The following is a 26418-nucleotide window of genomic DNA, read 5'->3' as shown; positions in this document are numbered from 1 at the left end:
CATAACAAACTCAGGGCCTGATTTAGATTTTGGTGGATGGGTTACTCGATCACAACAGTGACAGATAGCCCGTCTCCAGTAACCCGTCTGCCGAAAAATCGTTTAAACTTTGCCACAAGCCAGAAAGTGCAATACATGCAGGTTTTTTTGTTGAAAGTACACTAATTCAGCCCAATCAAATCCTGTACTCAGGGGACCAAGCTGTGAGTAGAGCCAAGCCGCATCTCTCAGAAAGACTCTGAAAGCTCCTATGTTAATCACATAAAGTAAGGTCACAGTTGCACTATCAAGACACACCTAAATATCCATGCATTTAATGACTGCCCTCCTCCCATCTGTACTGCTGCCAGAGAAAAATACCATAAATTATCTAGTTATCTGAGGTGCTTTAATAGCAATACAATGTCTTGTGTGTGCCGCTCAAAGATGAAGCTCAGACAGCTGGATACATAAACAAAATTATCATAGCTACATGGAGGGCAAGCACTTTTTGTGGAAGCACACAACTTCTTCTCAATCAAACCATGTACTCCTAGCGCCCAAAATGTGGACGGAGCCAACTCACTTACTTGGTGATTCTCAGATAATTGTCTGCTGACAGCTGTGCTATCAAGCCAGACCGTAATAACATTGCAGATTCTCCAGAAACAAAATCTAAGCACACATATAAACAGGAGTGTGAACATGTTTAACTACGATTAATATTTGTCACCTCTCAGTGCCAGTTTAGCAACCTGAGAAAAGGTTGAGTTAACCACGTGTTAATATGGGATGCAGTGGGAGAGAAAAGAATGTCCTCTTAGTGAACATAGAGGCTCCCAAACACAGAGGAAGTCATACACCGGTATCCAAAAAGCAAAAGTGTGCGGATTCCCAGTCAGTAAATGGGATTTATTCAGCCTCAGATGTAACATTATATGACCCTTGAAGGCTTAACTCTTTTCTCATATACATATTTGTTTTTTCCCCTCATTTTTCATAACTTCTCAACTACAATTTTTTCAATGGTCGAGGGTACTTCAAGAATACCATTTTTGTAATCATTACACGGTATTGCATACTTTTGTCTTATGGTGCGTCCTCACTTCAAGCCTTTTATTGTTCTGTACCTGAACGATTTTGTGAACTAGCGATGGGTGTGCACCAGGGTCACAACAATAATGACACTATCGTTTCAAACGTAAAATATGAGTATGCGAGGAGGACTACAAGTATCTAAGAAGCAGAGAATCGTGGGGGAGTGTCCAGGAATCACTTTGTGTTGGTGGGTGGATCGGATGTGGGCTATCTTCACTGGGGCGCCAGTAACTGTATATTGTGTCGACAAATTATTTTGAAGGAAAACTGTTTTATTAGTGTAATTTATATTGACAGGTACTGTATTTTGGTTATAAGTTTTGACGTGTTGGCTAAAAGAAGACTTTTCATCTTGCACCTAGGTATGACCGCAGGTGGAGATTGGTGGGTTTTATTTCCAAAATGGGGTTGGCAGTGGGCAATAGTTCTCCTTAACTTGAGATTAAAGAATTGAAGTGATAGTGATTGTATAGTGATTGTATAGGGGCTATTTATAGTTATTCTTTGGGGGCTGTAAAAGCCACACATGACTTTAGATCGATATTTCATTATTATTATACGTCTGTGTGTGGACATTTTCGGTTTGTATCTCAGTTTATTTAGCTTCTGCTTAAATCATCTAAAGTTGCAGCACGTTTCAATGTTTTTACAAACTTCTTCTGAACCTCTCTCTTTGCGGTACATAGCACGAAACGGACTGAAACCGCAAGCCCAATTACCAATGAATATGCAGAGCTCCAAATTCAAGAACTTGTCAGAAGAATGCGGCTACGAACTCGCCTCTACAAGGAGAAGATTGTGGATTTGGAAGCCTCTTCAGCAGAACCTAGTCCTGCGACCTGTAAGTATGTAGCTTAGCCCAAGCTTAACATTTGAGTAAATATGTTGTGTTTGGATGTGTAGTTTTATAAAGGAAAACACCGAACAAAAAAATCCACCTTCTGCACCAAACTCGACATACCACCCAGGTGTTTTGTATCTCACGTGTGTAGCACTGGTAGAAGGTGAGGGCATGAACATTTTCATGGGAGGCAAGTTGGCATTTAGGCAGTTGTTTATGTCAGTTGACTCTCACATTTTCAATATTTCACTCTATAACTGCGTTTGCAAGTGTCCAATAGTTGACATTTGAACATTTATGCAAAAAGAGTATGTGTGTGGAGTTGGACAGTCTACAAAGCAGCATATAGTACGTAATGAGCCATGGGTGTCTACGTTCAATGACCGGGCACAGCCAAGGAATTAAATAAAGAGATAGATAATCCCTCGTGGTCACTCCCACACATACTCATACTGCTTGGAGGCACTGTGAGGCAGCACTACATTGATGAGGGATGGTGGTGTTCCCCGTACCCTGACAAACATAAAACAGCAAGTCCAGTTGTCTATGAGCAAGCCAAAACGAACACCACATACTGAGCAAGAGGCGGAAAGAAAGGGCCGCAGCACAGATGTCCCACAGCATGCTGCCGTGTGCAAACATCACTGACCTGGTCACGCAAGCAGAAGACGGCTGAAAAGACAGCTGAAGACACTGCTGCACAGCTGGCAGACCAGCAGCAAGGCTGAGACTGTGCAGAGGTGACCAGGGGTGGTGCACCCTGCAGCACTGGTGGAGGTGGAGAAGTCCCAGTACACCCCTTACAGGCAGACAGGAAGGAAGGCCACATTATCAACAGCAGGCAAGGATACACACGTGTAACAGAAACAGCCAGCATCCTGCCACGTAAACAATATTAGCATGAGCTCTCCCAACTGACCACCAGTTGAAAGAGAAAAGGGTTGTCTGATCCACGACCTAGAAAAAATTAGGAAAGTGAATAGGATGACTGAGGAAAAAAAGGAAGAAAAAAGGGGAACTAATACTAGCAGAAGAAACTGGAGAGCACTGATATCAGAGCGTTTGAATCATCACAGATGACTGCCTGCGCTGCAAGCCCAACCACTGCAGCCTCCTCCAGGACGCACCACAGTGCATGCATCAATGACTGCTCTGCCACTATTTAGTGACTTGATGGACTCAGCAACAGCAGCATCCAGATAGAAAATGTGGGTTGGCCGACTAAATACCTACTTCAGAGCCACACAAGTGATAGACAACAAGGTGAAAATGTAATTGCTGCTCCATTTCACAGGGGAAGAATGTAGAATCTTTTTGAAAATCTCCCCATCGCCAGGTATAAACATGATTGTGACACAGCAATCCCAGCCCTTGATATCCCTTTGACCGCAGCTCATCTTTGACTCCAAGTGGTTCAAATTGAGCAGGGCAAGTCAAAGAGAAGAAGAAACAGTTGACAGATTACATTCCTACCTCAGAGAATTGATCAGCACCTGCATGGAAGAGGATCAGAAAAATTAGGTTAGAGTGCAAATCCTTCAGGGGTGCAGGTCCCCTGTGCTACGGTGCCTAATATTACATAACTAGGCATACAACTGAAAGACATTCTCTGTCTGGCTAGATACCACAAGTAGTGGAATAGCAGGACAAAGGAGATGCACAATGCCCTAGCCAGGGGAACCACCCATGCAATCACTCCTAGAGGGATACAAGTCAAGGAGCAAACTGTTGAGGTCATACAAAAAGGTCCTGCATGACCTGGGAGACTACCCTTGTCACGCTGACTAAATGCAGAAATTGAGGACAGGAATTCCACACCCTTGACAAATACCCAGTTCAAGGCAAGGCATAGCTCGAAGTGCGGCAAACCCAAACAAATAATCAGGATGGGTTGGGCAGGTGTGAGAGACTGAAAAACCCTAGGGCACCAATGACTCTCAACAGCCCTGCAACAGCAGATGTCAGATAAGGACCAGCAGACTGATCCGAGGACCACACAATTCAAGGAATTCAGCACTTACAAGGAAGATGGCCAAGCGTTTTTCCAAATCTGATGCTCTAAGTAGAGCCAAAACAGCCGACATTCAAAAATGGTAAGCATGCTTAAGATTGCAGGCACCCAGGTGCCCAGCCCCATCTACAAAGGCACATCTGTAAATGTGATGGGTCTTGAACAGTACCTGGGATGGCAACCAAAGCCTCAGCTCGCCCCCATGTGCATAAGAATTTATGTATAAAGATGTCACCAGCTGTTACCTTTGGCAGGAGGGATAGAAACAACCATCACCAATGCAGATGTAGAGAAACTAGCCCATTTCCATATTACTATGGAAGGGGAAGGTTACATAGCAGAGAACTCAGAACAGTTTTGTTTCAAGGAGGGGACAGGCAGGACAGACAAACAAAATTCTCAAGAACTTCCCACAGCAATTCAGTGGGATGTGGTGCCTCAAAGGCACTACCATAAAGCCCTGTTGTGATAGTTCAATTTGGTAGCTCTCCTGCACAGGCAAATGAAAGGAGTAATATAAAAAGTGTCAGATCCCAACCAGTCAGTGTCTCCCTTTGTGATAACCACAAAGCAGCTGGGGGCCACCCGGCTATGCATAGGTATCAGACTTCCCAATAACGCCATATGGAGAGAAAGGCATATAACACCCAGAACAGATGACATAATCATAGACTTAAATTACGCATAACGGTTCTCCAAGGTGGACTTAAACATGAGGTACCACCAGCTGATGTTACACTCCAAAAGGAGATATATCACCACCTTCTCCACCCACCTGAGGGGTCAACTTTGTGATATCATCGGTGGCCTCGGTTTTCCAGAACACCATCAGGGAGACTTTCTCAGAGCTGGAAGGGGTACTAAATATAAGCAATGATATCCTGATGTGCTCAACCACCCTTGAGGACCATCATCTCCAACACTGACAAGGTTAGAGGTTCCACTATATAGACGGAAAAGCTTGTTTTTCAAGAATCAAATTGATTTCTTTGGATATGTCTTCTCTAAGGATGGCCTCAGCGTTGATCTATGAGAGGCAGAGGCCATAAATAATGCAGGATATCCCCAAAATGTCACTAAAACAAGAAGCTTTCTGGACATGGCAATTTTTTTGGGCAATTTGTGCTAAACTTGGCAATTATTTCAGAACCCCTTAGGGCCCTGTCTAAAGCAAAAGCATGGTGGGAGTTGAATGCCATGAAGAGCAAAGCATTTCAAGAGATCAAAAATGTGCTGCTCCACGATGTGACCATGGCATACTTCTACCCAGACAAGGCAACAGAGCTAATTGTAGACATCAACCAATCGCAATTGGGGGTCATAAAGACCCAGGAACACAAAGTGGACACAGTGAGGTCCATTGATTATGCGAGCAGAGCCCTGAGGAACACTGAGTACCGTTATGCCCAGATAGAGCAAAAAGCACCAGCTATCAAATGGGGCTGTCACCATTTTCACCTCTACTTCTAGAGGTGAGAAATAGGAGCATTGGCAGACCATAAGCATCTACTTCCCCTCTTTGCATGCACAGCAACCAAATTAGAGAAATGGACAGTCAATTTCTAGAACTATCACTTTACAGTATTATTTAATCAGCCGTGGACTACCACCCCACCACATTATCTATCTAGGCTTCATCCACCAGCTGAGAACAGTGGGCCAAGCATGAGAAGGACACAGAGGACTTTGTTCAGTTTATCACCCAAAGGGCATTCCCACAAGCAATGAGACTGGAGTATATAATGGAAGCATCCTGGGAAGATGAATGTATGCAGAAGGCAACTGATGCCCAACAGCACAATCAATCAAAACCCTTCCTGAGCGAATCAAAAAAGAAGGGGACAGACAGAAAGAATGGTGCTGATCCAGTTTTGGAGATACAAGAGAAATTTAGCCTGGTGGGGAATGGACTTCTACGGGGGGTGGCTCATCTGTGTGCTGCACACACGGTGGAAGCAAGGGACTGAGCTAGCTCACCTAGGGTACTAGGGGGCAGGCAAAATGAAAGCCCAGTTCAGAGAAAAACTGTGACTCCCTAGAATTAATTCAGTGGTAAAGGAAATAGTAAGCATCTTCCAGTCATGTCAAGTAGTAGAAGGTGTGCCTTACCCAACCCTGTTACATCAGAAGACTCTTGTAGTTTGCCCCGGGCCAAAAAAAAGGATGCAATTGGGCAGTTGGTCAGATCACAATAGTCATGGTGGACAGTCATTCAAGTCCCCCATAGTCAAAGTAATCCCAAAAGTACGCCCAATGATAGAAAAGACATTTGCAATTTTTGGATCACTTATTGAAGTCAAGACAGATAACAGAACCCCATTCCAAGAGGCAGAGTTTAAGTGCTACCTAGGTTGTGTTGGGATTAGGCACCAAAGAGTGATGCTCCAATGGCCCGAGCCATTGAGGACCTTGAATAAAGTTCTCTACATCGGAGAGGGTGAAGGGGAAGACCCAGCGTGTTTCCTGAAGATATACACAATAATGCTCCACAGCACTACCTAGTGCTTACCCATGGCACAAGAGATAGCATCCCGGCTGGATCCAACTGGCAACCAACTCCTTTTGATGCTGTTCAATCACAAAGGAGACAAAAGGATAACAATGACCAAATAATCATTGCCCTAAGGGCCCAAGCTTCAGGTGGGGGACCATATACTTATAAGGGGATGACACCTGGGGTGGAAGCCTGCACTACATTTTGGCTGGCTGTGGGTTGTGGAGAAAATGAGAGGCACCTTGGTGTTAGCCCTAAAAGGGAGAAAGAAAATGGCACAAAAAGTCTCATGGTTTAAGAAGATTCTGATAACTAAAAGTAATGAAGAGATGAGGAGGACTTGGTAGAAATTCTGGAGGCAGAACAGATGCTGGTGAGATGGGCGAGAACCCCAAAAGAGCCCAGGGCAACTCCTGCACCCTTCATGGCTTATCAGGGTCCTGGTCTACACGCAGCCACAGATATGAATAAAGGTCGAACCCTGCCTGAGCCAAGTTCTGCGTGATCATGTCTACATTTGCACTGTGAGACTGAAAGACTACTTGGACAGCAGCAAGGGAATGTCTAAAGTAGGGAGGAATGTAATGCACCACCCTGCTCCTATGTCTGATGCATGTATGCAGCACCCATCCCCATTCCAGATGCACACTAGTGTGTTTCTTTGCCTTTATACTGGCTATATTGCTGTTGGCACAGCACTGAAACATTTCCCTGCATTTTTGCAGAGGATGTAAAATATTGTTATAAGCCAGGCTACCTGACTACATGTTTCACCCAGACTTAAAAGTCCCATCACCGCATATTACATGAATCACTTCCATAAAGGTTCTGAGCTCATGTATCCCTGAGCAGTGTCATAGACAAACACAGTGGCACAAACGCCGATGTCAAGGCAATAATCGGTTAAGCAAGGGCTGCCTTCATTTAGCTAAAGATCTGGAGCTCCCAGGACCTAACGTTGCAAAATGAGAAAAGGCTTTTTAACACCAGCATAAAATCTGTCCTTCTGTATGGAGCAGAAACTTGGAGGACAACAGTGACTACTACCAACAAAGGCCAGACCTTCATCAACACCTGTCTGAGGAAAATCCTCCAAATCCACTGACCAAACATCATCTGAAGAAAGTAAGTATATTCTGCATATGAGTACTGCTGAACTTTCATTATTGTTACCACCTCACAAAAAAATAGTTGTCAAGGGAGCATGTATTCAAAACCTTTATGAAGAGGCTCGCACAGGCATGTCTGCACATAGGTGGCAGCTGATCTGCTCATCACAGCTCTGGCCTAGCAAAGTACAGATACTCCTCAATAAATGAAACCTGAAACAAATCCCATGAAGTCCATCAATTTTAAAAATGGCATAAAATCTTTGTTTTTACTTTTTTCTGTCTGTCCCCTACATGGTTTTGCAAGCCTGCACCCCTAACTCAATTACCCTAATGTGAATGCATACTGTGTTTTTAGTTTTTCTGCCCTCAGTGTGCACAGCCATCATGCATGCACACTACAGGCTGATATTCTTAATTAGTATATGAGACAGAAAGTGCCTTCCTTATAAAGGGAGACTACTGTCCTCCTTTTGGTAGTCATGAGCCCTGCATTGGTGGCAGCATGTCTTATTAATCGTAGTTGCAGAGCAGGGCTTCTCCCCTGTTCTCTTCACTGAGTGAGTGGCCTACCAGCCTCAACTTGCTCACATTCTGCCTAAGCCATATAGTGCCAGGTCCCTTGCCACATCTTATGCACCTATATTGATGGCCTGTGTATGTGGTACAGGTAGATGGTAGTGTCTACCAGTACAGTATGTGTACCATATGACTGTTATACATTTTTTAAATATGAATGTCAGAACCAAGTTCACAGGGCTACAGGGCAAGCGGGAGTAACTGATGGGTTGAGACCTTTTACTCCTGATGTCCTAGGCCCTGACCCACTATGGATCCCAAGCAACTGAGCCAAGTACTCCTTCATCACTTGACTCTCAGTGGTAGCACGTTTCGATCAGTCCAAGGCTTCTCAGAGGGAGGGGGGTAGATACAGGGGAATGAAAACAGGCTCATATCTCCACATTCAGTAGTAGCAATAAATGACTGTCAAGTGGAATACTTGCTTTTAGGAAGAGTACTTATATACTAACGCAAAGCAAAATATGGCATTCACAAACAATATACAGAGTCCCCTGAGGCCAGGGCTCTAGTGTTTGAACAGGTGGGTTCCTAAGTCCCACTCTCCTCTTGCCAACAGTAGTGGTTATTCCCCATTCACTATAGGCAACATTCAAGTTAAGCCCCACTAGCAGTCTGAGTCTCTGGAGTCCCACTTTTCCTTCTATGAAGTCAAAAGTGTTCCAGCCATGAAGCATATGGCAGGCGCGTTCCCATGGGATGTCCGGCCCGTAAATCAGTCTTGCCAACACCAGCAGGACCTGCACGTCTGAGTCTTTGAAGTTTACGTTGGGAGTCTGCTTCCTTATGAAGTGCCCTCTCCTCTGTCTTGTCCTTCCACCAGAAAGCTGTCTGTCACAGTTCCAAATTTGATAGCCCCTTAACAGAGGCCATGGGAGTGACTAGAGGTTCACACCTGAATGTCAGCCATAGTGACATGTGTCAAAAGGTTACACCAGGGCCTCAGCCCTACTCTTAATTATTATTTTATCAGCCCCATTTGCTTCCTGAGATGTGCCAAGGCCCCTTCCCAGTGACACCTCTGTGAATCAAAGAGCATCTTTTGAATTACACTGGAGCGCTTGGCTTGCCCTTCCTCCAGAGTTTCCCACCCAGCTCACAGAAACGCAGCAATCCACAAATCTGGCTGGAGGGATTCCTCTCTCTCCTCATGCTCCTCCAGGTAGCCTGGGTCTCCCAAAATGAAACCAAGAACTTTCCATGTATTGTATCATTCACAGGCACACATACAACCAACACGTGTACATAACACATTCACACTGCACAGCTTTACACACCAATCTGTATTTACTACCAATCAATCAAATTAATCCACTGTGCAAGCTGGATTTGCCAATCAAAAGAATGGAAATTAAAACTGGCCGAAACACCTGAATAGCCACATATGTGTTTGCACCTCGGTTACTACAACCTGTCTCTTACCAGTGAATATTGTCAGCATGATGAAGCTGCTGAAATGCAGCATGAGCCCGCAATACCATAATACCATCAAACCAGAAATAAAATACTTCACACGCAATTGGTGAAAAAGTTGCAGCTGGCGACTGGGCAAAGTGGTGGGGCAGGGTGGAGGCAGAGGGAATAAAACAAAAATATTTTTAAAAAATAAATTTACCTTAAGCTCACCGCCGCACTGCCGCTCTCCATCGCACTCCAGGCACAGGCTCCCAGCCTGCCCTGTGCCAATCCTGATGCTGCTCATATGCAGCGTTATCATTGGCTGGAGCACCTTGGCTGGCACTCCTAGGCAGACTGGGAGCCTGTGTCTGCTCTCTCTAACTCTGCATCACTGTGCCGGGTTGGAGAGAGCAAGGTGTTCCCTGTGTGCACGTGTGTTTGGCCAGCTACAGATGGCCAGCTAAACATACATGCGCACTGAGGAGAGTGCTCAGTTCACTTCGCTCCATGGCTGTCATCACCCCATGGCCACGCCCCTCTTAAAATAAAATGCTAATGAGCACCATTTATTATCGTTTTGATTTGAAATATTTGGAGCTGCTGGGGGAGCAACACTCCTCTGCCATAGCGGAGGAGCCGCCCCTGGTGAAAAACACCTACAAACCAAAGGATGCTTACCAAAGGAATCCTGAAATGACTCATTTGCATGACATCATGAGCTAGCTTTTCTAGTACTAGTATTCCCAATTTTATAACCATACTTACCTCAATAACCAGTGGTGACATTTCTATAAATTGGTCTTTGAGCATGCTATGTTTTGAGGGCTAGTGCAGGTTTGTGCATCTCATCATGCCTTTTAAAAGCGCTTGCTCCATTATTCCGCAAATAAGCAATCCATTAAACACGTGTCCTTATTCACACTCCGATGTTGTTTGTTTCCCTCCCATTCTTAGCTCCGGTCAAAGAAAAGCCGCCTGAGAGTCGTGCACCAGAATCCCAACCGCCAAAGCAAGAAGAGGTTCAAATAAAGGAGCCGGAAGTCGTGCCAGAAGAGGACCACTATTGTGGCATGTTGTGCTGCAAGTTCAAAAAGCAGAAGTTTAAAGAGTACTTAAAGAAGCTTAAAGTCCCAGAGTCCATTGATTCATACACAGGTAAACCACACAGCTCGTGAAGTATCGCGAGGGTCTGTTCCCTCTAAGAAAGAAGAGCCAAAAGTTAGGACCTCTGCCTCAGACAGAGGTACTTTAATTTAATTTCATATTTTTAATAATTTAATAATTACCAGAAGTCAGCATGCAATGTAAAGGAGAATAACAATTGTTGGACTTTTTTGCTTATGTAGGGTCATCCCCAATCTTTTTGCCTCCTGCCTCCTATTTGTTCTGACCTGTTGCTGTTGGCTTTTTAACTCTGAGCACTTTACCACTGCTAACCAGTACTAAAATGCATATGTTCACTGTGTAAATTGTATGGTTGATTGGTGTATCCATGATTGGCATATTTCATTTATTAGTAAGTCCCTAGTACAGTGCACTAGCGGTGCCCAGAGCTTGTAAATCAAATGCTACTAGTGGGCCTGCAGCACTGGTTGTGCCACCCACAAAAGTAGCTCTGTAATCACGTCTCAGACCTTCCACTGCAGTGTTTGTGTGTGCAGTTTTAACTGTAAATTCGACTTGGCCAGTGCACCCACTTGCCAGGCCTAAACCTTGCCTTTTCTTACATGGAAGACACCCCTAAGGTAGGCCCTAGGTAGCCCCAAGGGCAGGGTGCAATGTATGGTTAAGGTAGGACATATAGTAATGTGTTTTATATGTCCTGACAGTTAAATATTGCTAAATTCGTTTTTCACTGTTGCAAAGCCTGTCCCTCTCAGAGGTTAACATGGGGGCTACCTTTAAATATGATTAAAGTGTCGATTCCCGTTGGGAGCGGATGGATATGTGGAGTCTGGGGTCTCTGAGTTCACAATTTAAAAATACATCTTTTAGTAAAGTTGATTTTGAGATTGTGTGTTTGAAAATGGCACTTTTAGAAAGTGAACATTTTCTTGCCTATACCATTTCTGTGACTCTGCCTGTTTGTGGATTCCCTGTCTGTGTCAGTTTGACAGTTGGGCTGGTTGCACCTCACACTAGACAGTGACAGAAAAGGAGCTGGGGTGTAGTCGGCATTTCCTGATGAGCCATCTGTGCTAGGAGGGAGGGGAGGAGTGGTCACTCACACCTGAAAGGGCTGTGCCTGCCCTCACACAATGCAGTCTCCAGCCCCCTGGTGAGTGTCTGTGGCCTGGCCTAGGCAAGGCAGGATTTTACATTCAAGAGAGACTTTGCTTTGAAGTAGGCCTACTTCAAAGGAGAAATTGGGTCTAAGAAGGGCACCCAAAACCACAGACTTTAGAATACTTCTGGAAACAAGAGGAACCTCCGCCTAGAGAAGAGCTGAAGAGTTGAGGAAGAAGAGCTGCCCTGCCTGTGACTGTGCTTTGTGGAGCTATCCTGCAGTTGCTGCGTCTGCCAGAGTAAGAGGGCAAAGACTGGACTTTGTGTGCCTTCCATCTTGAGAAGAACTCTCCAAGGGCTTGATTTAGAGCTTGCCTCATGTTGTTTGAAGTCTCAGGGACAGCTAAGACTTCTCTCTGCCACCACCTGGAGTCTCTGGAGAGACTCCTACTCTGCCCTGTGGTGCCCATCCAGTTCCTGGGACCCTGAAAGGAGAAGCTGGCAGCCTAAGAGGAAGAAATCCACACACAGGACGCCCTGCGGGGAAAAGAGCGACACAACTCCAATCTGCGGCTGAAGAAACAATGCGCGCCTGCTCCACTGCTGAAAATCGACACTCGGTGGAAATTCGACCGAAGAATTGACGCACCGAGCTTTGGAAGCGACGCATAGCAATGCTGACAGAGGCTGGGAGATCGCAACCCGCACTGCGTGGTTTTCGGATCATCGCGCGGCTGGATTTCTGATGCAAGCACTGATGGGCGTGTAAAAACAACACAAGGCCTGCCCAGACCCGAGTGCTGACAGGATTGACGCATCGCTCTCCTGCGGAGAGAAGGAACGGCGCACCCAACCCGACGAAAGGAGAAACAACGCAAGGTCCCGCTCTTGAGTGGAATGGACGCATCACAAGCCCTTTTTGATGCACACTCGCCCGTGCAGGGTTATTTTTGAGGCACCCAAGGTACATTTTCATGGTAACAGTGTTAGTGTGTGTTTTAAACTACATAAAGACTCTTTTTGCTTTTTATATTGATAACTTGATTTGTGTATTCTGAATTTTTGTCGTTTTGGTCTTGTTTTGTTTAGATAAATACATTGTAGTGCATTCTGCTTATAAATCTCTGACCAGCCTAGTAAGGATAATGATAGGGGAGACCAAAATGTGAAATCTTCTTAATTTGTCAACTTGTGGTTCTATGTTTCTCCTGCTACTGAAAGACTCAGCCTGTGTCACATTCATCTCAAAGCATTTAAAGTAGTCCTCTGCAATCAAAAGGTCCCAAGCCCAATGGAGTTCCTGCGATCCTGCATCAACCGGGAACACAACAGTCTTAGCACTATTGACTGTCAGCTCTGGCACCTCACCAAATGCGCAGGGGATCTGCATTGATCTCAAACCAGACCACACTGGGTCCTTAAGAAAAATCATTACATTATCTGCGTACAATGACACCCTGTCAGCGATACCCAGTGCCCAGTTAAAGCCCTTCAGATGACTATCTACTCTTATCCAATTCCCTACAGGATCTATTGCTATGGCGAAGAGCAAGAGGAACAACAAGCACACTGTCTAGTGCCCCGCTGTACACAGAATGCATCTAAAATCTCACCCTGCCCTCACTTTGGCCTTTAGATCTATGTACAGCAGTAATATGCATCTGATGAATCTAGAACCTATGGTGAGCCTTTTTGACAGAATGAATAGATAGTTCCAATCAACCAACTCAAAGGCCTTCTCAAAATTGTCCAGCCTCCAGTCAGTCATCCTGTTCAAATAACATCATAAACATCGCAAGGCAATTGAGATTTCTGCTGCTAGGTGACTTAAGTCCTCCAGAAAAGTTGCAGACAAGGGTGGGGAAGCATACCCACTGATAAGGGCTTGTTGTACAGGGTCCCAGTAACATTTCTTCAGTAAATGAAAAGGAACCTGATTTTGGATTAATACAGCAGTACCTCTAAATCCTCCAATATAGCCAGCATGGAATATCTACAAAAAGCCATGTTATGCTGAAAAATTAGCACTTATTACCCACTAAGTGGGTATCCTGTAACAGGAGTATGTATTGGTCTAGCCTCTTGGCCATTCTAAGAACTTCCCCCCTCTTTTATTTTTGTCAAGCAAACCATGTACATTCCATTTGAGAATTCGGTTTTGGTCATACTAGATTTTTCCTTGATTAGCCATGTATATGTGATGACCCCAATCCAAAAGTTGAGGCCAGCTGAGTTCATCACCAGCCTACAGCCACATTCCCACCTCATTCTGAAGGGTCCCTGTGTGCCTTCAATATGGTCAAACCCCAGTCAAGCAGGACTCTTTCCTTGGCCCCACTCTGTTTCCTCCTTTGGTAGCCAAAGGCCTGTGGTAGTAAGCCGTAAGTAAGCCAGGACAGCCCAGTGAGGTGTTCAACCACTGCTTCACTGAGTTGGCTCAAGGTCAATCCAGGCAGGCAGCATCAGGACCAGCTTACACTACAGGTCCACAGCAGCCTGTATGCCACATCTCCTTGTCATGGTTTGGGGTTCGGGAATGTAGTGTATGATCTGATGCTTCAGGATATTGCAGAAATGTGACACAGAGGTATTTTTCAAAGCACCTGCTTTATTTATTTATTTATTTTTTCATGTTACCTATTTAAAGAGTTTTATAATGCATGAACAAGACTTAAGGGTATCAGTGCTGTATAAAGTGAAAGAAAAACCGCTTCCAGTCAACACGTATAATAACTTGAAAAAATACATTGAAGGGAAAAGAAAAACAATCTATACACTGTTCTACGCCACTATGGGTGAGGAGATACGACTCGCATTACTCAAGCAGTCTGAATATAGCACATGTGGCTTCCCCTAGCTGACATTTCTTTGGTCTCCTGTGACTGATTGGTCACTAGATAAATAACATCATTTTGTCTTCTTTCTTGAGGAAAGAGAATGAGGGGATTGGCCGTGTTTCTGGAGGTAGCAAAGAGATTCTGGAGGTACCTGAGGAGATTCATTTGGTTACACACCCTTCTTATGGCTGCCCTGATGCTTTCTGGCATGTTGATGTTTTTTGTCCAGTGTTATCCCGAGAGACTTTGTTGACTCGATGATAGCAGGTTTGCAGTTGAGGGCCCTAAAGTGGGTAATCTACTCTTTGGCTGGTATTGAGCTGTGTAGTGGGGATAGGAGTAGGAATTCTGTTTTAGTGCATTTAGTTTAAGGGTGGTTCTGTACTTTATTTTTTAGCAGTGTGTCATTTAGTCTTAACATATCTTCCAGTGATGAGATCTTTACGTTGAGCTGTGGGTCATCTGTATATATGTGATAAGATAGGTTTACTTGTTCAAGGATCTCTGTTAATGTTTGTCTATAGAGGATGAACTGAGTCGGGGATAGGGTGGATCCATGTGGCTCCCCTAGTACAACCTGGGATGGGTTTCAAAGTGAGTACCCTATTTTAATTTGTTGTGATCAATTACCTTGATTATGTATAGAGAGAACACATGTTACAGATAGAGGGAGTAATCAAGTTTCAGATCTTTGGGCCACCCAGCAAGATTGAACATGAGTTTGTTTTCTTCAGTGTTGTGCCTTAGCCATTACAGATATGTACAGCTATGGATCTTGTGCTTACTTTACAATAATACTCAAGGTGCACCCTACAAGTTAAAACCAGTTTAGGGTTGCTTTTATTTCCATCTATAGAGGTCCTGGTCTGGTAGCTCAGACTGTACTGTTCCTACTGGAGTTAAGGGAGGCTGATTTGCAAATGGGTGATTTCTGTCTCTGGTGGCAGATTGCGCAAAACAATGAGGGGCTGGATTGCGTGCCCATAGTAATTACCAGTGGCTGAGATTAATTCAAGCAATCCACCCATGATGTTTTGCATCCCATGTGAGTCTTTTGAAGTCTTAAAATCATCTGCTCCCTCTAGAAATTGGGTTATTTGTTGAAGGTATAAGTGCACACCAAAAGTAATATTCACAGTCCTCATCAGGGTGAACTGTTAAAGTCACCAAATGAATCTGAGCTCAACTCCTTCACTGATATGTCACAGGGCAGACAGGCTTAGTTTAGAAGCAATACATGAAGTGTTTATGCACTACTAAAACAGTAAAAACTTCTAAATGCAAGACACTAAAAATCTCAAAATGAAGTAGAAAAATTTAGTCAAATTTTATGAACAAAAATGGCAAAGCTCCAATTCGGGGAACCAGAGATATGATTTTTGTTTAAGCAATAAGCAGAAATAGTGCCAAGAAGCACAAAGTGTCAATGATACTGAATGGTCGCAGTAGAACAGAATCCACATGCAATTTGATGTTGGCCACGATTGGGCGCAGGTCAGATCCACTAACCGGGTTCTCCTCAACAAAGACTTTACCTTCAGACTTTAGTCCTTTAACTCCCAATGCACCACGGGAGTACACTTCTAAAACCATCCTCAGGGATGGCAAGGAGGCACTTCATGACTCACAGAGTCGCAGGCCGATTCCAGTCCAGGACAAGTTGCCACTGATCAGCTGGTCAGTTGCAGGCAGGGCCTTTTGGCACTTGTTTTATTTCTGTAGCTTGAACAGGTGGTCTCCTTATGACCCTAGAAGTTCATGTCTATGAGAGAACAGGTCCAGTCCTCTGGGATCTTCTCGGGTTGCAGGTAGCAGGTTCAGTCCTCTTCTGATCTTCCTCAGGTCCAGGACTGCTTCTGAAGTGGATGCCTGGAGATGTCATATTTTTACCTGGCACACGCTGGTAGGAGGCAAAACCCCCGGGGGACACCCTAATCAATGGGGTAGAGTTTCCTGGGGCTAATCCTGCCCACTTTGGGCATTTTCAAGATAGCTGCAGTCTTTGGAAAAAACTAAACGTGGGGTCTGAGGGCTGGGTGTCTGTGGGCAGTGTACTATGGTAGAAGAAAGCTGAACTTTCAGCAAGCAAACAGTGGATACACACAGATTGCTTTGGCATTCTGTTTCCCTCTTTTGAAGCAGTGAAATGGTTTATGTACCCAGCAGACCTGTCAAATAGGCTTTGTAATGCCAAAAAGACACCAGCTGTGATTGGAGCATGTCTGGCTGGGGTGACAAAAGAAGGGCCCTGCTAACATTTGCCTGTGACAAGGGAGATCTCTTTGAATAGTGCCCAAGAGTATCATAAGAACTCCCACCCATACCTGTCAAGCAGAATCTGACAGTGATGTCATCAAGAGGTCCACTGTGATAGAGGCTAGTAGGGCTGTTGAGACAAAATCGTCCGATATTAGCTACATCTGCTTGTGACAGGTGAAGTCTCCTTGGAGGTAATCAAGTCCTAGCGTCCAGCCCACAGATCATCCTTGTAGGGGCACAGCAACATCTCCCCACACCCAAGGCCTTTTGTTCCTGCCCTGGTTGCATGTTCACACCTCATTCACACCTATACCAAATAATGGCTGACATAAGAGGGAAAGAAAGATGCAGATTTAGCATCCATGTACTTCATGCAAGACAATGGTAACTTTCTAAAAGTCAGTTTTCCAAAATGTTTATTCCATAACCAACTTCACCAAGGAATTAGGCTTGACAAAAATAGTTCAGAAAGTCCAAAATTAAATGTTTGGCTGTTTACCAGGGAGGGATAACATTTATTAAACTTAATTTTATATCCCTGTGCTTATTGCTCATTGAATGGCCACAATACACTGACGCTGTTCAAAAACATTAATTCTTTTAATTGTGTACCTGCTGAATTTAATAGGAATTTCCCCTTGTTAGAACTTTGCTTGCAATGTGGGAAGTGGCAGTAGAATTGATCAACTCTGTCATATATTTTTCCATATACCTAAAGTTAAGATTTGTGCCTTCTGCATTGACTGGGTAACCTACCCTTATCACGAAAGGAAGCTATGGTAATTGATCAAATGCTAATGACTGCAGAGGTAATTATCCTATAACACTGGAAAAACATAAATCTGCTATGCTATGCTAAATTATCAAGACTTCTCGATACAACTACAAGTTCTGAAATGACAAACTCATTGACTATCAAAGGTGAAAAATTGTTATATCAAAAATGTCATGGCCATGAATCAAAATGTGTATAACTGATTAGAAAATCACTATGAAATGAATATGAATATGTGGGTGTTATTAGGAGAATGAATGATCACATACAGGTGAATTCTGAGGGAATTGAAATCTTGAAATGAAAACCTCAAACCCTGCTCATACCGTCTCCAAAATACAGGTCTGTAGATCAAAATGTAAATACGTTAATGCACATGCTTTGCAGGTTCTGCAAACTCTTCATCTTTCTTATTGATCCATAGATTAGCCTGAAAACAAGTGACAACAGACTGCACAGAGACCCCACTCTCCGATTTTGAGGGATTTATGTATAAGTTAGGTAGTTTATAATTAGATTGGTCAGAACTACATAGTAATAGCTTTAAAGCATCACTATGATGCAGTAGAGTCAGGAGATAGACTTTGTAAACAAACCTAGAGAAATTAATTTGTTGATATGATCGAATGGAATATGGGTCATCTTTCTCTATTAAGAATGTTTCCATGGCAAACCAAAGTTATTGAAGATCTATTTTTAAAACGATAAACAAAATATGCTTGATAGATGAAAAGTATGAATCACTCATTCTTTTCTGTGTTTTTTTTCTAGATATCTCCTATGTGGTGTGGCTGTTCTTGATTTCTCTTGCCTTTAACTGGAATTGCTGGTTTATCCCTCTGCGTTGTGTATTCCCAGTGCAAAAGCCACAGAATTTACCCTTTTGGATCACCATGGATTTCATCTGTGATGCCTTGTATCTGCTGGATATCACGGTCTTCCAGCCAAGACTGCAGTTTGTTAAAGGTGGTGATATAATAGTAAGTCTGAGTGGAGAGAGGCACACCCTCCTGTGATGGTATATGGTGTAGGAGAGCACATTCAAGTTCTCAATGTCTGTGAATCAATCCTGTTGGTTGTGGCATTGTGTTTGCCACAAGGGTGAGACATTGATACAGCATATGTAATTGTGTGTTTACCACAAGGTATACAATTATGCCACTAAATGCAAAATATTTCCTGCATATTATTCCTGAAAACCTACAGAATTAAAAGGCTATTGTAAAGAGTTATGCTTGCTGCAAATGTGTCATGCCTGCTAAAATTCATGCAGCTCGGTCGCTAGATATTTTGTTATCATGAGGCATTGAGCCTCACAACTATATGAGGTAATATACACCATCAGCTATTTCACCCACAGTGCTTTGTAGCTCACTGACAACGTTGTAGAGGAAATAAATTCCTTATGTAGTAATTGAGTGTAAGAAATTGGGTAATTGTTTGAGGGGGTTGTAGAAGCCCCAAATAGGCAACAATCACAATCCTTGCCATCCTTGTGAACCACAAAAGTAATTAAATTAACTTGTGCTTAACCCTCTGGTAGCTTGGCATAAAAGCAGTCAGGATTAACCTAAAGGCAATCTTTAAAGGAAAGTTCCTACTGGGGTTGGCTCATGATGTGCCTTTAGCTGGACATTTGGGACAGGACAAGACCTTTGAGAGGCTTATCACCCACTTTTACTGGCCCCTAATGGGCAGGCACTCAGATGCAAATTGCAGGTCTTGTCAGACTTGTCAGGCAAATGGTAAGAGTAGGGGGAAATGTAAGGCTCCCCTCCCACCTTTACCTGTGGTGCGTACTCTCTTTGAGAGGGTAAGTATTGACATTGTGGGGCCTCTGGACCCTAAGACAGCCTTGGGCAGCAGGTTCATCCTGGTCTTGGTGGACCATACCATCCCGGTACCCAGAAGGCTTTCCTCTGAGGTCAGTCAGTTCCCCTGTGGTGGGTCATGCACTGATGGGAGTTTCTACCCGCATGGGGTTCCCCAAGGAAGTGGTATCTGATAGGGGTGCCAACTTCATATCCACATTTATGAAGTCTCTGTGGAAAGTGTGTGGGGTGACCTACAAGTTCATAACACCTTACCACCCCCAAAGTAATGGTCTGGTTGAGAGATTCAACCGCACCTTGAAAGGCATGATTCAGGGCCTATCAGAGTTCTTGAGGCGGAAGTGGGACATCCTCTTGCCATGCCTTCTGTTCTCTTACAGAGAGGTGCCTCAAAAAGGACTTGGGTTTAGTCCCTTTGAGCTCATCTATGGCCACCCTGTGAGGGGATCTTTGAGTCTGGTGAAGGAGGCTTTGGAGGAAGCTCCTAGTATCCCCCCCAGGATGTATTTAGCTACATGTTGGCTTTGAAAACCCTACTGCACGCTTCAGGAGTCTCGCACAGGAGAACCTGGAAGCAGGAAGCAAGCCAGGAAGATATGAAACGGTGGTATGACCGGAATGCCACTCTGGTCAAGTTTCAACCTGGTCAGAAAGTGTGGGTGATGGCACCAGTGGAGCCTACGGGGCTCCAGGATAAGTGGACTGGGCCATTTGAGGTGGTGGAGCACAAGAGTGAAGTCACCAACCTGGTGGGCTTGCAGTCTCCAAGGAACCCTTTAAGGGTCCTGCATGTCAACCGCCTCAAACCTCAGCGGATTGAACTGTCCATGCTCCTTGCGACAGATGACGGGGTGGAGGAGGAGAGTAAGCCTCTTCCGGACCTCCTGTCTACAGGAGAAAAAGATGGGTCAGTGGAAGGAGTGATCCTCTCCCCCTCCCTGACTGAGGAGCAGCAAGGTGACTGTCACCACGTGTTGGAACAGTTTGCCTCACTGGTTTCCCTGATCCCATGAGTCACACACTTGTGCACACATGATGTGGATACTGGGGACAGTACACCTATTAAACAGAAAGTTTACAGGGTGACTGACAGGGTCACGGCAAGCATTAAGGATGAAGTATCCAAAATGCTTACCCTAGGGGTTATTGAGCACACCAGCAGTCCTTGGGCCAGCCCAGTGGTATTGGTCCCAAAGGCTGCTGCACCTTGTGCCATTCCAGAACTAAGGTTCTGTGTAGACTACCGGGGACTCAATGCGGTCTACAAGACTGACGCACACCCGATCCCCCGAGCTGATGAACACATTGAAAGGTTAGGAGCTGCCAAGTACCTCAGTACTTAACATCTGGGTAATAGCAGATTGCCTTAACTTATCTTAACTTAACTTATCCCCTACAGGGGATGGAATTTATGGTCGAACACCGTCCTGGTACAAAACACACCAATGCTTATGGTCTGTCCAGGTTCTTCTGCCTTAGTGATGAGAACTCACATGAGGTTGGGTAGTTGCTCCCCACTTTCAGCTGGGGGGGCACGTGTTAGACTTTTCATCCTTGGCGTGGTCTCCCTTAACCTTTTGCCTTTGTTTCCCAGGTTGTTGATGTGTGCTGGACTCTGATTTTGCTGATTGTGTTACTATGGGCACTTTACCACTGCTAACTAGTGCTAAAGTGCAAGTGTTCCTTTACAAAATGTGTATGTAATTGGTTTATCCATGATTGGCATGTTTGATTTATTAGTAAGTCCCTAGTGCAGTGCACTAGAAGTGCCCTGGGCCTGTAAATCATATGCTACTAGTGGGCCTGCAGCACTGGTTGTGCCACCCACATAAGTAACTCTATAATAATGTCTCAGACCTGCCACTGCAGTGTCTGTGTGTGCAGTTTTAACTGTAAATTCGACTTGGCAAGTGTACCCACTTGCCAGGCCTAAACCGTCCCTTTCCTTACATGTAAGGCACCCCTAAGGTAGGCCCTAGGTAGCCCCAAGGGCAGGGTGCAGAGTATGGTTAAGGTGGGACATATAGTAATGTGTTTTATATGTCCTAACAGTGAAATATTGCTAAATTAGTTTTTCACTGTTGCAAGGCCAGTCCCTCTCATAGGTTAACATGGGGGCTACCTTTAAATATGATTAAAGTGTAGATTCCCTTTGGGAGTGGATGGACATGTGGCGTTTGGGGTCTCTGAGCTAACAATTTGATTTTAAGATTGTGTGTTTGAAAATGCCACTTTGGAAAGTGAGCATTTTCTTGCTTATACCATTTCTGTTTGTGGATTCCCTGTCTGGGTCGGTTTGACAGTTGGGCTGGTTGCACCTCACACTACACAGTGACACAAAGGGAGCTGGGGTGTAGTCTGCATTTCCTGATGAGCCATCTGTGCTAGGAGGGAGGGCAGAAGTGGTCACTCACACCTGAAAGGGCTGTGCCTGTCCTCACACAATGCAGTCTCCAACCCTCTAGTGAGTGTCTGGGGCCTGGCCTGGGTAAGGCAGGATTTCACATTCAAGAGAGACTTTGCTTTGAAGTAGGCCTACTTCAAATGAGAAATTGGGTATAAGAAGGGCACCCAAAACCACAGACTTTAGAACACTTCTGGAAACAAGAGGAGCCTCTGCCTGGAGAAGAGTTGAGGAAGAAGAGCTGCCCTGCCTGCGACTGTGCTTTGTGGAGCTATCCTGCAGTTGCTGCTTCTGCCAGAGTAAGAGGGCAAAGACTGGACCTTGTGTGCCTTCCATCTTGTGAAGATCCCCAAGGGCTTGATATAGAGCTTGCCTCCTGTTGTTTGAAGTCTCAGGGACAGCAAAGACTTCTCTCTGCCAGCACCTGGAGTCTCTGGAGAGACTCCTACCCTGCCAAGTGGTGCCCATCCAGTTCCTGGGACCCTGAAAGAAGGAGCTAGCAGACTAAGAGGAAGAAATCCGCGCACAGAACGCCGTGCAGGGAAAAGATCGACGCAACTCTGATCTGTGGCTGGGAAATCGATGCACTGCCAGCTTTGTGGCTGAAAATCGACACTCACCTGTAACTTAACCAAAGAATCAACGCACGGAGCTGGAGAAATGACATGCAGCATCGCCTACGGAGGCAGGTGAGAGCACAACCCGCACTGTGTGGTTTTCGGATCATCGTGCAGCTGGATTTGCAATGCAAGTACCGCTCGGCATGTAAAAACAATGCAAGGCCAGCCCGGACCCGAGAGTGCTGACTGGATCGACGCATCGCTCTCCTGCGGAGAGAAGAAACTATGGTCCCCGACCCGATGAAAGGAGAAACAACACAAGGTCTTGCTTGTGAGTGAAATCGATGCATCGCAAGCCCTTTTTGACGCACACTCACACTGCGGGGTTATTTTGACGCACCCAAGGTACATGTTCGCGCTAACAGTGTTAGTATGTGTTTAAAAACTACATGAAGACTGATTTTGCTTTTTAATTGATAACTTGACTTGTGAATTTTGGATTTTTGTCGTTTTGGTCTTGTTTTGTTTAGACAAATATTCTCTATTTTTCTAAACCTGTGTCATGTCATTTTGTAGTGTTTTCATTACGTTACTGTGTGTGTTGATACCAATACTTTACACCTAGCACTGAAGTTAAGCCTACTGCTTGTGACAAGCTACCAAGGGGGTAAGCAGGGGTTAGCTGAGGGTGATTATCTTTTACCCTGACTAGAGTGAGGGTCCTTGCTTGAACAGGGGGTAACCTGACTGTCAACCAAAGACCCCATTTCTAACAGTGAACAAAGCACCAATGGTGTCATTTGGTTAACTAGTCCCGAGGAAAGTCAGAAGTTCAGGTTGACCACAATGGAGTGCAGACCAGATACAGGGACCAGGTAAGTGACATTGAAAAGTTACCTTCTAATTCCAGAGCAAAGGATTCTGTTCACATTGGAGGAGGGCACGAGGAGAGAGCTGAACGTCATGTGAGTCATTACCGTAGTGCGAAGAGGAGGTTGGGCATCGCAGACAGTCATCACTAAAGAGTCTGTCCAGCGTCATGGATGGTCATTGCTGAAGCTTTGCATTGGCAGTCTGTGAGAAAGTAGCCTCTTTCTAGCATGGTTACCCCCATCTTTGGCCTGTTTGTGAGTATTTGTGAGTTTGTTTTGTCTGTCTCACTGGGAGCCTGCTAGCCAGGTCCCCAGTGCTCATAGTTTGCGGCCTATGTGTGTTGTCAGTATGCTTGACTGTGTCACTGAAATTCTGCTAACAAGAACTCCAGTGCTTATGCTCTCTACCTACCAAATTTGTCACTATAGTTTAATGACACCATATTCCAATTCTGATTGGCACACTGGACCTCCTTATAAGACCCTAGTATATGGTACCTAGGTACCCAGGGCATTGGGCTTCCAGGAGATCCTTAGGGGCTGCAGCATTTCTTTTGACACCCAAAAGGAGCTCATACAAACCTTTCTTCTGGACTGCCACTGAAGCCTGAGTGAAATAGTGCACACACTATTTCACAGCCATTTTTCACTTCACTAAGTAACTTATAAGTCACTAATATGTCTAACCTTCATTTACTGAAGGCTAGGTGCAAAGTTACTGTGTGTGAGGGCACCCTTGCCCTAGCAAAGGTGCCCCCACATCGTCCACACCTTCATGAGTGTCGGGATACCCTTATAAGCGTGCACAACATATGTCAATACATATATGTAGCTTCATAATGGTAACTCCGAATATGGCCATGTGAGATGTCTATGATCATGGAATTGACCCCCCAATCCAAATCCGGTATTGGGGGGCAAATCCCATGCACCCTGGGGGCTCTACACAGTCGTTGTGGACCATCATTGCTGTAGCACAAAGTGTAGCTCTTGTGTTGCCTGTTGGCGCTGTCAGAGCGAAGGGCGGGTCTCACCCAAAGTTCGCATTGGCAGTATTCACGAGCGGCAGAATCTTGGCACAAGGAGGCTCATTTCTGGTCATAAGGAGCTCAAACTTCAGGATTTCCACCTTTTCTTTGAGAAGAGTACACTTTGATGCCTATAAAGGGTCCAGGACTGGGAACCTTTTAGGATGAGAACTAACTCCAGCACAGGCCAGTACAGCTCAGGCAGATGCAGCTGCAGGTCAGGCAGGTCCACTTTCAGAAAGTCAGGTGGGCAGTTGCAGGGAGGTCCCTGAAGCTTGTTGTGTCCCTTTAGGTCACACAGGAGGACAGCCAACTGAACACTGGAATCACTATGAATGGCCTGGGATGAAGGCAGAGAGGTCCATTCTTCCTTCTCAGATAGCAAGGAAGTCCTTCAAGCAGCAGGACCTTACAACAATGAAAATTTCTTTAGGAGTTTTTCATTGCCATGACATTTACAGTTTAAGTACACATGTCCTACCTTTTAAATACAACAAACCCTGACTTATGAGCCATTAGTGCCTACTTTAGGGGTCACCTATAGGTACTAAAAAGGAATGTTTAGGCCCGGAAATGGGTTTATGTTGCCAGCTCAAAATGCCAGGTTAAAACTGCACTATGGAGTGCAGTGGCATATTAGTAGGTGGCACAATGAGTACTACAGGCCCACTACCATCATTTGATTTACATACTTTAGATACATGTAGTATCTTTTACTAGGGACTTACAAGTAGATTAAATGTGCTAATTATGTGTAGGACAGTTTTACCATTTTGAGGGAGAGAGCACAAGCACATCAGCACTTGTTAGCAGTGGTATAGTTTAAAGAGTCCTAAAGCCAATAACAATAAATTCAGCAAAGTAGGAGGTAAGCGAAGGAAAAGGCAAAAGGTTTGAGGGAATACAAAACCAGATATGTCAGGTCAAACACCAGGCTTGGCTACAGAAGTGAGGACACTCCCTTAATGATCTCCCTCGCCTTGGATTCCCTCAATTTCACCACTCAACAGTGCCCTTCATCACTCCATAGTCTCTCTGTCATGAAAATATAAATTGTTTTATAGCGCTACTCATACCAGTGTAGGGTGTCAAAATACTTTACGTCACACACATGTTATTCAGAGACAATGAATCACACATGTAAACCAGTCTACAGGAAACGTTACAAAACATTGATTATTACAAGGTGTAGGGAATCACATGTCTTCCATACATTTTAAGAGGATGTACAAACAACCACAGTGGCTGGACTGGCTTTACTAATAAGAATGTATTTACATCCAACCAAACCCTTTCTAGCAACATTAACATAATGAAAGACTGGGGAAAAACATATCATCATAACCTATACCAGATAATGTGCATGCAGCCCTCTGATGACAGTTCATAGGTCACTGTAATATAGTAGTACTGAAATTTATGAACTGCAAATAACAAAGGATCTCCGTGTAGCCCCACGGGCTATCCATATAAAATACAGTCCGGAGGGATCTGCAGGTACACATTCTTTGCAGCAGGCCTCTGAGCTACTTTATTATGAGTCAAAAGTGCCACAAGACAAAACTCCTGTCTCTGTCGAAGCAGGAAATTTCATTATTATCTTGACATTTTATGGTTGCCTTAAAAACTGCGGTACACACAAGAAACTCTACAGATGGTGCATTTAAACTCATACTTTAATTCTAAACACAGCACCCCCCACCCCTGATCTGTGCGCCCAGTGCAACTGCACCGGTCACACCGCCCTAAAGCTGACCCTGTAAACACCCAGAAGCCAAGTGAAAGAAGTAAAGCCAGGACTGTTTCAATGCATAGTGATTCGAAATTGATATTGAGTGATGAAATGGCCTTCAGGTTGCAAAGGAAAGTGAGTATATCGCCTTCGTTGAGACCCCATGCTCTGCACAGGCGATACCTATTCATAAATTCAGTCTGATTAGGTGGGGAGGCTTACACCTAGCCTACAGCATCTACCTGCTTGGAGGGAGCATTAGGCAGTCCCTTGTGACTGCTGCCGCTGACATGATTCACGTGTGTCCAGTGGCGGTTGGTTTTCAAGGGCTAAGGGGCTGCGCCCCTAGGCTTTTCTGGCCTCTCTAGGGAAACATAAATGTAA

At 44.7% G+C, this 26418-nt stretch overlaps 1 protein-coding gene across 1 annotated transcript in view; it reads left to right on the top strand.

Annotated features, from left to right (window-relative positions):
• CNGB3 (cyclic nucleotide gated channel subunit beta 3) overlaps nt 1–26418 on the top strand; it is a 749182-nt gene that overhangs the window by 350277 nt on the left and 372487 nt on the right. The window contains exons 5-7 of the mRNA XM_069219226.1: nt 1764–1918; nt 10464–10664; nt 18378–18586. Of these exons, the coding sequence (XP_069075327.1) occupies nt 1764–1918; nt 10464–10664; nt 18378–18586 (565 nt within the window). The remainder of the gene's footprint in view (nt 1–1763; nt 1919–10463; nt 10665–18377; nt 18587–26418) is intronic.

The sequence above is a fragment of the Pleurodeles waltl genome, chromosome 2_2, assembly GCF_031143425.1.
Source record: "Pleurodeles waltl isolate 20211129_DDA chromosome 2_2, aPleWal1.hap1.20221129, whole genome shotgun sequence".
NCBI lineage: Eukaryota > Metazoa > Chordata > Amphibia > Caudata > Salamandridae > Pleurodeles > Pleurodeles waltl.
The sequence above is the reverse complement of the archived record's forward strand: the minus strand, read 5'-3'. Positions and strand labels throughout refer to the sequence as shown.